General features: G+C 37.5%; 1 protein-coding gene across 5 annotated transcripts in view; it reads right to left on the minus strand.

The window, feature by feature from the left end:
• Positions 1-12736, minus strand: part of LOC117372131 (CREB3 regulatory factor-like) — a 50698-nt gene that overhangs the window by 8941 nt on the left and 29021 nt on the right. For all 5 annotated transcript variants that reach the window (XM_055224182.1, XM_055224173.1, XM_055224178.1 and 2 more), the window contains 2 exons: positions 9122-9295; positions 7377-7566 (listed from right to left, as the gene is read on the minus strand). In XM_055224182.1, the coding sequence (XP_055080157.1) occupies positions 7377-7566; positions 9122-9295 (364 nt within the window). The remainder of the gene's footprint in view (positions 1-7376; positions 7567-9121; positions 9296-12736) is intronic.

The raw sequence follows: 12736 nt of genomic DNA on the forward strand, positions 1-12736 counted from the left end.
GCTTTTGCACAGCCTTCTCCTATAACGCAATAAAACAATGGAACAACCTCCCACCTGAAATAAGAACTATCACAAACCATACTACATTCTCGCCTGAACTAAAAAAATGGCTTTGGGACAACTACACTTGCCAGCACTAAGTTTTTTATTGTGTTTTAAATGTAATATGTAAAGTGTGTAATGTATTTTAAGCATGGTAATGTGTGTGCATTAGAGTGTCTGAACTGGATGAATGACTGAGACATGCATATAAACTATAAGTTCTTATCTGTTTTTTATTATTATTGTGATTACTGTATTTTTTCTCTGTAAACCAGGGACTGCAGATGGAAATTAGCTACTTAGCTATAATCTGGTGCAGAACATCTCTGTTTTATGCTTAATGTGTCATGGTCCCTTAAATAAAGACTTAACTAAACTAAACTACTTGTCTCCATGGAGATTTTGTTGCTTTGCCTGGAGTTCTCCACTGTATGGGAGTAAACGTATCTTACATTATTTCAATTACAGCTGTTTTGTGGCTCTGTGGCTTTTACGAGCCCTTTTTGACTGGATCTCATATTTCCTTATTGCCCTTGTGCCGTTGTGTTTGTGTTTAATAACTGTTTGTAATAAGTCACTCCCAGAGGAACCTATCATTACAGAGGCATGTAATCACATTCTATCTCTCCCTCTCTCTCCCCCCCAGCTCTTCGCTCTCTCATTTCTTCCTCACTCTCTCTTTGTTGTGTCTATCTCTCTGCCCACCGCCCTCTTTCTTTCTCTCGCTCCCTCCTGCACTCTCTCTATCTCTTATTTCTCACTCTCCCCTTCCTCTTTACCTCTCTGTCCTCCCTCCTTCTCTTCCATTCTTTGTCTCTCTCTCCCTTTCATATTCTTCTCTCTTTGTCCTCCCTCCCTCTTTCTCTCCCACTCTACCTCCCTCTCTCTCAGATGAACTTTGCATGACCTCGCTGTGTGTGATGCTATTTCCTACCTTTCATTTCTCTATCCTGCTTCTCTCCATCCACATCTATCATTTCACATTTTTGTGTTAAAAACAGAAATCTCTATCTTTACCTACAAAAAGCCATATTTATTTCCGCTTCACATTATATATATTTGTTAGATCTTTCAAACATCTTTGCACACTCTGGTATTGTTTTTCACTCTTTTTTTCTAACATAAAGGTGCACTAGGTAACTTTTCTGGGTGATGGGTCTGCCACCTGGTTGTCTCCATGGAGATGTTCTTGCTTTGCCTTGAATGTTCCACAGTATGACAATAAGTATATCTCCACGGAGATATGGAAAGGCAAGCATTAACTGTAGAATGCATGTATTCAAGAACTCATTGCCATCTTACTCAAGTATATTGGATAAAAAATATATAGTTGGTATTATTAGTACTATTACTACTATTATGTTATCATATTTTGTTTTAGAGTAGAAAAAAATATATAATGTGCAAAATTTTCTCACTCTCAAAAAACTGTCCTCTAAAAAGTTTTTTGTTTTAAAAATTTTTTTTTTTTATCAATTTTTGAAACACACTGACTGTGTCCCAAGTCACTGAAGTGCCCTTAAATGTGCCGTTTGAACGGTAACACACGCTTATGTAACTTCCGGCGTGACAAGTGCTGTCCCATTTCCTACATCAACGAATGAGCCTGAAAATGTGCCCTGCATTTCCATAGAGATCGACCGTAGCCAAAGTGTACATCCGAGCACACTGCACTGCTATATCCCATCATACACCACGCCCCCGCCAAAAAGAGACGAAAATGGAGTACGCTACGCAATACACGTTCAAATGTAAGAACTGGTTTACGTCACCTACAACAATACTACATGAAACTGTTAAAATTTGAGTAACCTCCGTATGGGGCGACTCAACCTTAGTGAGGTACTGTTACTGGTAATTTGGGTTTACAGTAGTTGCTGTGTAACTGACCAAACGGTGAGTGGAATTATTCCTTACACTTGCATATTAGCCTCCTGAGACCTGGCGTCCTCATATGTGGACAACACATTTTGGCTTGTCTAGGCCACAATGCAAATTTTCAGAAGAAGAATAACAGCAACAAGAACAGCAACAATGCAAATATATTATATATATACATTTTTTAACAGTTTAGAATGTTTAGAATATTTTATTTAATTTTTTTTTTCTTCCTGCTCCTGTCAGCAGCTCTTCACAGGAGACACATTGTTCCATGAGGCACAATTGTTGTTTCTCATTTTATTTTTACATTCACGACAAATGTTGCTGTGTTCAGGGTCATAATAAATACTTTTTGTAAATCATTATTCAAATGTTTTATCAAAATGATTAAAATGTTTACATATGAGGACATTTGATTTACATATTTTTCTCAGAATCTACATAATGTAAAAAGATAATTCTTTGTATTTAGACTCATCAGGTCCCAGTCAGCCCAAATAACAAAGAGAAATTAATAAAGCATGGCATGCAAGAGCTCGGGTCTCAGGAGGTTAGTGTAGCTATCGTAATGTTTAACATTCATCCTTATTTAAGAATATTCTTTTGTCTTTAGGGTGCATTTGGCAAATTGGGACACAGCCATTGTCATTTATTTATTTGTAAGAGCCATTTTGAGACATTTTTTATGTGGCACCACCAGTCACTGTGTGTCACTAACCAGGTGTGTCCAGGTGTGCCTATTTAAGGGCTAATTAAGGATGTGTCAGTGATACAGAGCAGAGGCATACAGTTTTTGACCGTGGTTGTTCTATTGTAGAAAATGGCAATAAAAGGATTCTTCACTAAACACAAAGAGTATTGGGCTCTTTAACCTCGTGTTCTAACACCTTTAAAATCAAACTAAACTTAAACTTAAACTACCATCAATTAAAGCTGGGGTGGGACAAAGGTTACGCAAAGGTGAAATTATTTGTGCTAAAGGTGTTTAAATTGAATTTATACTTGCCATAGTTTTTAGATGAGGAAAAAAAAAAATCACTATTGTCCATTACTAATAAATGACGAGCTGTTCCAGGATGCTACTGTAGGTAATACAGAGAGGATACATAATCTGGAAATTGTACTAAATTTATACAAAATATATTAAAGTAAATGTGATTCATTGCTCTTCACCCTGCTCTGATGCTATCGTTTCTTTTGTTAAAAAGAGTGCCCTCCCCAGAGTCGTCCTCTACAGATGCCTAATGCAGATATAAAAAACTGCCACATAAAATCAGTCTCGCTCTGGCTCCTTAGTGATGGGTTTGAAAAGGTCATGCAGTTCAAAACACAAGGAAATTAAAATGTCCCTCCTGTCCCTGCTATTCAGAGCAGATCTTTCTCTCTGCATCCAAGACAAAACCCCAGGGATATGTTTAGAATAGATGTTTGTAAGTTACTCTATAAAATCTAATTATGAATATATCATTTTTTTCAGACATTGCAGCAGGGCAAGAGTGGGGCGACACATTTAGGCTGCCTTGGGATTCATAGGAGACTCATAGGGTTGTAAAAAAAAACCCAAAAACTAATAGATCCTAAAACTGGTATCAAAACTAGATACTCATTTGAAATACAATACAGCCCAGAACTATAATAACAATAATAGTAGCCGCAGGTGCCTTGGGGTAGACTGATGGTGAGGCTGCCAATCTGCTCCATTGCCATCGGCCCAGTATGAGATCAAAAGGAAATATTTAAAAAAACCTACCATTATTTTGTTTTCAAAATGTAATTCTATTGTCTAAAATGGTATTTTTTATTATTATTATAGTGCAGAACAAATAAGACTTATTATATTAAAAAGCTCCCACACATCAATCTCTTACTGGAATGGCTTTATGCATAATGGCACATTAATAATAGATATACATTAGTTTAATACCCTCTTTCTTGACACTCGATGTGCAATTTGGTGCATTATTCATTCACTTCTCATTCGTTAACAGTCAAACTTGCTAATATGTGGCGCCGCATCAATATTTATCAGTGGAGTAGTTTGCCTTTGTGTCTGTGATGCCGTACTGCACCTGAATGCAACAGTGCAGTCAGACCATTCGCTGCATAGATTTGCTCTGACTGAGGGAACACTTTGAGTGCTGGTTTTAAATGCACTTGTAGTCTGAACCAAACTTCTGACTCTTGAATAAACTTTTATTAAAGTGTCAGCGTGAAGGAGAGTGAGCACTGTCGCCATAGACACAGGACACACACACTGCCCCTGTCAACATACTGGATTATATTGTTTTGAGTCAAGATTAAAATTAATCTTATTTGTGAAGACTTGACATAACTTTTAGTTCTTTGACATTGTTTAGTACTTAGCTACTGTAAGCTACCATATGTAAACAGCCTGTTTTCTCTTCCATTGGCCTACTGTAAAAAGACTACAGTGGCAGTAGTGTGTGTGGCATCACCCAAAGCGTTTGGCTCCAGTCAAATGAAGCTCAGCAAGGCTGAATTTGTAGCCAGGTTCCATATTTGGAATTCCGACTGCAAGTATCATAGCAACCAAAAAGCCAATGTGGAGCGAAGCTAGGGAAACGTGCCACCACTAGTTTAGCAGGGAGCAGGCACTTAACTACGCTGTCAATCAAACCAGGTGCTAATTCTAGCGGGAGCAACCTTGGGTAAATAAGGCAGCTGATTTGTCACTTATTAATGTTCATATGTTGAGTTACGGACACAACATAAAAATACCAGACCAAAATGACGAGTCTGACAGGAGCAGTTACAGAGAGAGGGGTGACAGTTTTTTAATGTAAAGTGAATTGGAGCCAGAGTCGATGAAGTCAGAAGCACAGCCCATGATCACTTTGTATTTGGAACATGCTTGCAGGTTAGTACATTTATATATCATATACCTATGGGCTGTACACATGTTACTGGACCTACATGGATATGTAAATGAGTTCTAAACAGGTGAAGGTGTGAACGCTATTAGGCCCACATAGTGTTTTTATAGTAAATGTAGCCTAGATAAACTCAAGTTAAAATCCAACATAGCCAAACCTAAGTTTTGCAATCAGATTTACAGTGAATTTTTACATCACTAAATATACTGTCGTTATGCAGGGACCTCCAAAGCCCTATTTATATCGCATCAGCCCTAAAAAAATCCATATCGGTTGGCACATGTATATATATAGTCAAGGTGGAGAAAGTGCCTTGCTCAACGCTAGTACTAGCTAAGGTACTAGCAAAAAAATCTATACATAGATAGTAAAAACAGTATAAAAAACCCTAGTTACTTGTTTGAGATATTGATTGTGAAAAAAGTGAAGTATTTTAATATATTTTAGTGATGTGGATCTATAACAACATGACTATCACACCTCTAGGTGTTGAAAAAGTAATTATATTTATATTATTATTGTAGTATGAAGTATATATGTAGAATATATTTTCTTTAGAATCAAAATCAAGTTTGAAAACAGCTGCACAGTATAAGCCAGTTTAAGACAAAGGTTGAGTATGGTTGAACTACAAAAATAGACATAGTGGTCTAACACTATTTCATTTATGTTACAAATTCTCCTTAGGCCAAAAAGCAATACAGCCCGGCATAATATGCCTAAAGAGTCAACGATGTTCATTAGATCTTATTTATGGATGTGTTCTGACTCAGTCCCATATTTTACCCAATCCACTAAAATGTATGTTTTCCTGCATGCATTAAGCTCTGTGTCTTTCCCATGGGAACTAATCAACCACTAAATTTAGTGCAGAAAAACAACTTGACAAGCGTGACAAGTATGTATGCATATTTTAAACATACACATCCTCCAAAGCATTCAGTCACTGTTAAAATGAAGCCCAAATTTCATTTTCATTCATCTTTATTTATACAGGGAGAGCCCAATAAGAGTACTCAGACTCTCTTTTTCATGAGCGCCCTGTTAAAATACAGAACAATACAAACAAGGAACAAACTAACAAAAACTAACTACATAGGCCCACTTAAAACATTAAAAACAGGTGCAGGTGTGATTATAAATGTTTATCACCAGATTATTAAAGTTCTTTAGTGGCACCAGTGTATCCAGTTTTGCATATGCTTGAAATATATGCAATTTTTGGGAAGCAAAATAACCAAAAGCTTTTTTTCCCATTTCAGTTGTAGTGTTCCAGTTTTTAGACGTCCACAATCATGAGATCTTGCATATTATGAAAAGAACGGCTGAGTGAGAGAGTGTATCTAAAGGTTTCAAAGTAGGGACTGAAGTCTTGATGTATATTATATCTCCATAATCTAGTACAGAAAGAAAGGCTGCTTGGCTATTTATTTTCTGTAATTAGATGGGATACAAGATTTATTTATATAATAAAATGAGAACCTTGATTTTAAACTGTTACATCATTCTGAGATACGTATTTTAAAGGATAGGTTTTCATCAAGCCAAAACCCAAGATATTTATAGGTGATGACTCTTTCAGTCAATGTACCATTTAATGTATAAAGATCTGTAGCTTGCACATTGCTTGAATGTTTTTTTTTTTAGTTTTTTTTTTTAGAACAAATCATATACAATGATAATTTAAGATTTTTGGGGGATATCTGAATTTTATTAAAATCTTGTTGCAGTTTTGAAAGTATCTGATCAACAGAGAGAACAGCTGCATATAAAACAGCATCATCTAAAATTGCAACTAATGGAATTAATAGAGTAAAAAGTAGTGGGTCCAAAATTGAGCCTTGGGGCACTCCTTTGCTTAGAGTTTAAAAAAAAGATTTAATCCCAACAAATGCCAGTGTATATTTTTCATTCTAACATTATGTAAACTCAAAGCTGTATACTGCACAAAGAAAAATACAGATGAAGTTTGTCTCATGAACCACTGAAGGTAAGTAAACTTTGTGTAACATTCAGACCATCTTCTTAATGAAATCTCTTTTCTATATATTCTGGGACAAAGATAAGGATGATGAAAAGGAAGGTGAAGTGCCCAAAGACACAACAACTGTTCAAACTAGTTCAAGCTGTAACTAAACTAAAGGTGTGTACAATTTGAATTTTGTAATCTTGTAATCTTGTTCAGTTTGGGTCAGATACATAGAGATACATAATAGTTTTGAGAGATTTTGCCACGCGTTTTTCAAGTCGACTAATCGATCATTTGGCAGGACATGTTTTTAGTCCATCCATCCATTTTCTTCCGCTTATCCGGGGCTGGTCTGACTATGTCTTTGATTTAGTGTTTATGCTGCCACATGCTGTTTTGGTTCTCCAATCAGAAAGCAGAATGATCATGAGTCACACTTTGGGTTTGTCAGTTTCAATGTTGGAAACCAAAAAACCCTAAACCGATACACTTTTGTTTAAAGACACTGAAATGCACATCCTCATATTATAGCTTGTCTCCTGTATAGACAATGAAAAGATTTGTATATTAGTGCATAATCAGTGTATTACCTGGATGCAAGTTTGTTCTTCTCCTTCCTGGAGCGTGCCCGAGCCACAGCTGGCAGATCGTTCACAGGGCCCATCCCATCGATCGCAGCATTCAGTTTCTGCAGCTGCTCCCCGATGTTGTGCAGCTTTTGAGGGTTTGGAGTCAGGTCACTAGCATCAGTCTTACGGGCCTTGCGGCGGCCTTTCTTACCTGGGATAAAAATAATACATTACAAATCACCACACTCTCGAGGTGAGACCCTATTGTAGCCACAGCCACAACAAATGGCAGCCTTGCCTTCGTCAGTCCCAGGGCAGAATGACAGAGGTGAGGTTGCCAACACTCCCCCTCCACCACCAGTACTCACCACCTTCATACAACTTGCCTAAGGACATTCCCAGTGGTCTCCCATTCAAGTACTAACCAAACAATTTTATACAAAATACAAAATCCTATGTTTGCGAATTGCCAGAAATATCTTGTCTATTTCTCATAGCCTATATAGGGCACCATTTTCTTTGTCTCTTGGCTACAGCTTCTCCAAAATAGGATCCAGTCTGGGTTTGATTGAGGTTTGATGTATGGCTGAATGTAGGGCAGTGCCTGAGGGTCTGCTGCCTGTGACATGGGCCAAATCTGGGCCAAAGACATCTGCCGTCACTGAGTGGGACATAATCACTGGTGCTGAGGAGTGGAGGGCTCTCACACCAAATTATACACAATTACTCAGATTTAATCCAGGGCCCGGGGACGGGGAGACCCTGCAATTATCCTTATACATATGCATTTGAGGAGAGAGTGGGCGGGAAGTACATTTTTCTTTTTGCTTATTTATGTACCGAAATAAGAGTTGTCAGTGAATCATAGTTTTATGTCAGGTGCCCTTCCAAACAAACAGACATATTTATACTGTGGCTAATATGTGGGAAATATGGGTGTAGTGCTGACACAACGACATGGGTGTAGTGCTGACACAACGACATGGGTGTTGTGCTGACACAACGACACAATGACAATGTGTTTTATTTAATTCTTCATTTAAAGGTGCACTGCTGTGGAGACATCTTATCGCGTTGCCTCATATATTCCACACTATGGTATTATTTATTACTTACTAACTTATGTACTTCCATAATCCTTTGCTACAAATGCACTCTTTCTTCCCATCATCATCCTGTCATATCAACAAAATGCCACTGCCCTCCTCTGCCCAACTACAAAGCAGCAGTAGAACCAACAGCCTCTTATCTCTGTACCGCCAACAGACAACTCTATCATAATATGCTGTGGGTTTTCAGATAGTAGGCCTAACACATTGCCTGGCAAGTCAGTCCCTCCTACAAGACCATGAAGGGGGTCCAACAACTAACTCTAATTTTGGGACATGCCGATTATAGCTACTACTTTGGCATTAGCACGTCTCTCAAATGGTGAAGTCATCTCCTCTCCGACATATGTAACGTCTTTTACCTGAGAGAGTTTAATGATTTTCTAGTTGATTCTGCAAGAATCTGCACTGCTTCTCAGTCCTCTGTGTTTTTTGTATATATATTTTTTTCTTTTTTACTCGTTAGCCCCCATGCTTGTTTTGACACAAATGGACCATGTGTTTCTCTGATTGGTTAGTCTGCCTACCAGTCATGATCAATGGACGGCAGTGGGGCAGGATAAATTCCAGACTATATTTTTTTTGAGAAAAGCATTGTAAAAGTTTGTAGTGAGTGGCCAGGTAATGCAACACAAGGGACATGTGGGAAGCTCTTACCCTCTGGTCGGTACAGTGTGCTGGGCAAAGTGCTGGAGCTCCAGGACAGTGACCAGTGACCCTCAGACCCTGGTTTCTTTTTGGAGGAGGAGTCTCGCAATCGCCTGTACTCCCAAAAACAGCGGCGCTTTGAAGGACGCTCTCCGGTCGAACGCACAGGCTCTGTCTCCACCTCTGCAAGAAAAATATAACACAGACATCAAGATGAGAACAAAAACTATAAGACTGATGATGTGGGGGATTTTTATCCTCTGCAATAATCTTTTTATTTGCATTACATTTGTTTTGGTTAAAGTGGCTATGCCCATTTTTTCCCTGTAATAAAGAAAAAAAAAGTTTTGCCTCAATGCAGATATATCGTAAATGCAACTCTTATAGGGTCAAAATCACCCTCTCTGTGCTGTCCGCATCTAATTATAAAGCATTTTTCTCATTCGCGAACCAGGATGCACTTCTGCATGTATTCAACATATTTTGATCACCATGATACCTTTTATTGTTTTGAAAATAATATATTTGCCAAAAACAATGTATTAAAGTATTTGCTTGGTTTCAGTTTTGTTTTTGACACTCCGTGCTTAGTCGGTCCCCCTTAAGAGCGCTATCACATCACAATCAGCATACATTCTGCTAATTTAACTGCTGCACACTGCATCAGGTTGTGTGAAGTTGCAGTGTATTGTTTTATATGTGTTATATTGTTTTGTATCCTGCTTGTGCATATATTTATAAAAGATGCCTGTGCTAAATAGGCTTGTGGGCTGAGTCTTGTACAAGAAGCGTGGGCTCATACATACTAACCATAAGGAGGGTTCGAATGGGGCCAGGAAGGGATGACAAGATTACTCAAACATGTATGGATGACATCTAAAACCTCTTAAGACATGTTTTTGATGAGGGAACAACATTACAGCATAGAAAGCTCCAAAAAGTACATTTTTCTTAATACCCACTCTTTAAGGACAGTACTTTGGCTGTTGATGTAAACAGCTAACTGATTGTATAAATACAACTTGGTACAATTTGGCTGCTGTCCACAACTTGTACATTTGAAGAGATGTTTTACAATAAAGACCTCACCAAACCAAAAAAGATTATTTCAGTTTTAGGAAGCTTACCCAGAGATATAGATGCACTAAATTTGGTGCGACAGCTTGAACTGTTGAACCGTGCAAGTGTGGATTTGGTCGTGAAACTTCATTAACGCAGAAATCAGGCAATTTTTTGACTGAGCAGCACAGATGGGAGGAGACGAGGATGAGGTGTCAACAAATGTGCAACTAACTCGGATGGAGAACGCAGAGGGACCACAAAATGTCTGAGGAGATTTGGGAGAGGGCATGTCCTTTTGCATTTAGGAGTGGGCGATATTGACAAAAAATGAATTCATGGGTTTCTGCTTGCTGTTATATGGAACATTTCAATTATTTCTTCACATTCAAAATATATATTTTTCTTCAAATTGTTAATTAATATGACAACTGTCTTAGATTCTCATCTCTGAGTGACATTGAGAGGAGGATGAATGCAAGGGATAAACTGGTGACTGTGTAGTGGAACAAATGTAAATCTTTTGATGCTGCACCTCAGTGTTATTGCTTGTGTTTCGTACTGTTTATATTTAATATGTTTTAAAAATTCATAAATATTTTAATTAGATACAAAAAACTATATCTATTTTAAATGCATAATTATATATATTTATATATTGTTTTATTCAGAGCAGTTGTTGGCCAATCAGCTTTGCCGATATATTTGGGCTGATAAAGGGCAAATTTGTAAGTATAATTAGGAAAATGATATATACTAGCTATAATGATTCCTAAGCATCTACAGCATACTTGTTTTGCGGCAAACCTCTAACACAGTGTACCATGTTCATTGTTTTGTGTGTCTATGCATGGATGGATATTTATCATATTGTGGGGACTAAAATGTGTATACACACTCGAATGTGACAGGCAGTATGCTAAAAAGTGTTAAAAGATAAATTAAAATTAAATTTTAATCAGATTTTCTTTATGAACTCAGACTCAAATGACGCAATGATATGTGCTCAATTTGACAAGTGTAAAGCAGTAAACATATGAAACCCCCATAGACCAGAGTGAGATTAGGTCGTGGTGTGCATAATCTGAAATAATAGTATGATAATAAATAATGCAGACTCCACCAGCAGCAGTAAACGCGGTTACATCAGAGACGTCCAAGCATTAGGCCTTATGTAACAGGGTTAGACCGGTCCACTGACATTACTATTGTCTGCTGCTCTGGGCACATGTGAACTGGTGCTAAAACACTTCATTTCAGGCTAACTTTAACTTTTTTTTGTTGATATATAACTGAGTAGTATGTAACTATAAATATATAGTTTGTAACAATAATGGTGATGTTGCAGCATCAAAAGTCTCCAAATGACATTTTTGGACTTGCTGGGTTCAGACCATGGTGTGAAAATCGTGCCAAATGCTTGCAACTTGTTTACGCGCAACAAATTTTGCTGAAAGTCTGGCATCCGACGCCTGTCCCTCTCTCATTGTCTCAGTTTTAAAGCAGGGGGACAGTGGAGTTTTGCAGCGGATGTAACTTAAACTAGACATGACTTTGACTTGGGTCCAGGGACCTCTCTGTTACCTCAGACTGAATGAACGCCTCAGACACGATACATGGGAAAGATCATTATCAGAGGAGAGGGCTGAGTTTCCGGGGAAATAAGGGGATTCACATCAAAGAGCAAGGTCTATTTTTAATGTAAAAGATGCAGCTATCTGTCTTAGACTAAAGGGATATATAGAAGTATAATTGTGATAAGAAACACCTGTGTAAAAAAAGAAAAAAGTAGCATATAGTGGTAGTTTTTATACAGTAGTAGTGACATAGAGAGATAAGAAATAACAGCATTTGTCAATTAACCAAGCAGAAAAAGTCAGTGAAATAAATTGAAATTGAAAAACAAAAGTGTCACCGTGGAAATCCAAGACTCATGTTCAGTCAAATGCAGTGAACTGAAAATTTGATAAACTGAATAATAAATAAATTCAACTGAATAATAAATTCATTTATGTATTAATTACACTGACAACCATTCACTTTCATATAATTCACTGTTGGATATTCTCCAGTGCAGGTAACATATGCTACATTCAACCAGTAGCCACTCTATTATTTATTATTACTACACACAAGCATTCGAATATAATTTCTGTACATTTGACGCCCACTTCCACAGTCAATTGATTCATATTAAATTGAAATCAGAATTTAATAGACTTTTGTGGACTGTCCAGACACCCTTGAGACCTTATTTGTTGGCAGTGCACTATTTTTGCTCATTTCCTGAATACATAAGTGGCCCCAGAATGACTCAGGGGAAACCAAAAGCAAAATATGCCAGTCTGCTTTTTTTTTTAAATTGACCAAATATACGCAATAGACAATAACAGCATCTTTCTAGGAAAATACTCACAATGACAGTTTTCTTCTAGATTAAATGTAATCTAAATATTCCTTCACTGACATGGGCTAAAACAAATATAGATTGTAATGGGGTCAAAGCAAGATATGACTGCCACGTCACCGCTGCTCCTTGGATGACTGAATAGTGTTGACACAGGA

This window comes from Periophthalmus magnuspinnatus, chromosome 1, assembly GCF_009829125.3.
Source record: "Periophthalmus magnuspinnatus isolate fPerMag1 chromosome 1, fPerMag1.2.pri, whole genome shotgun sequence".
Taxonomy (NCBI): Eukaryota; Metazoa; Chordata; class Actinopteri; order Gobiiformes; family Gobiidae; genus Periophthalmus; species Periophthalmus magnuspinnatus.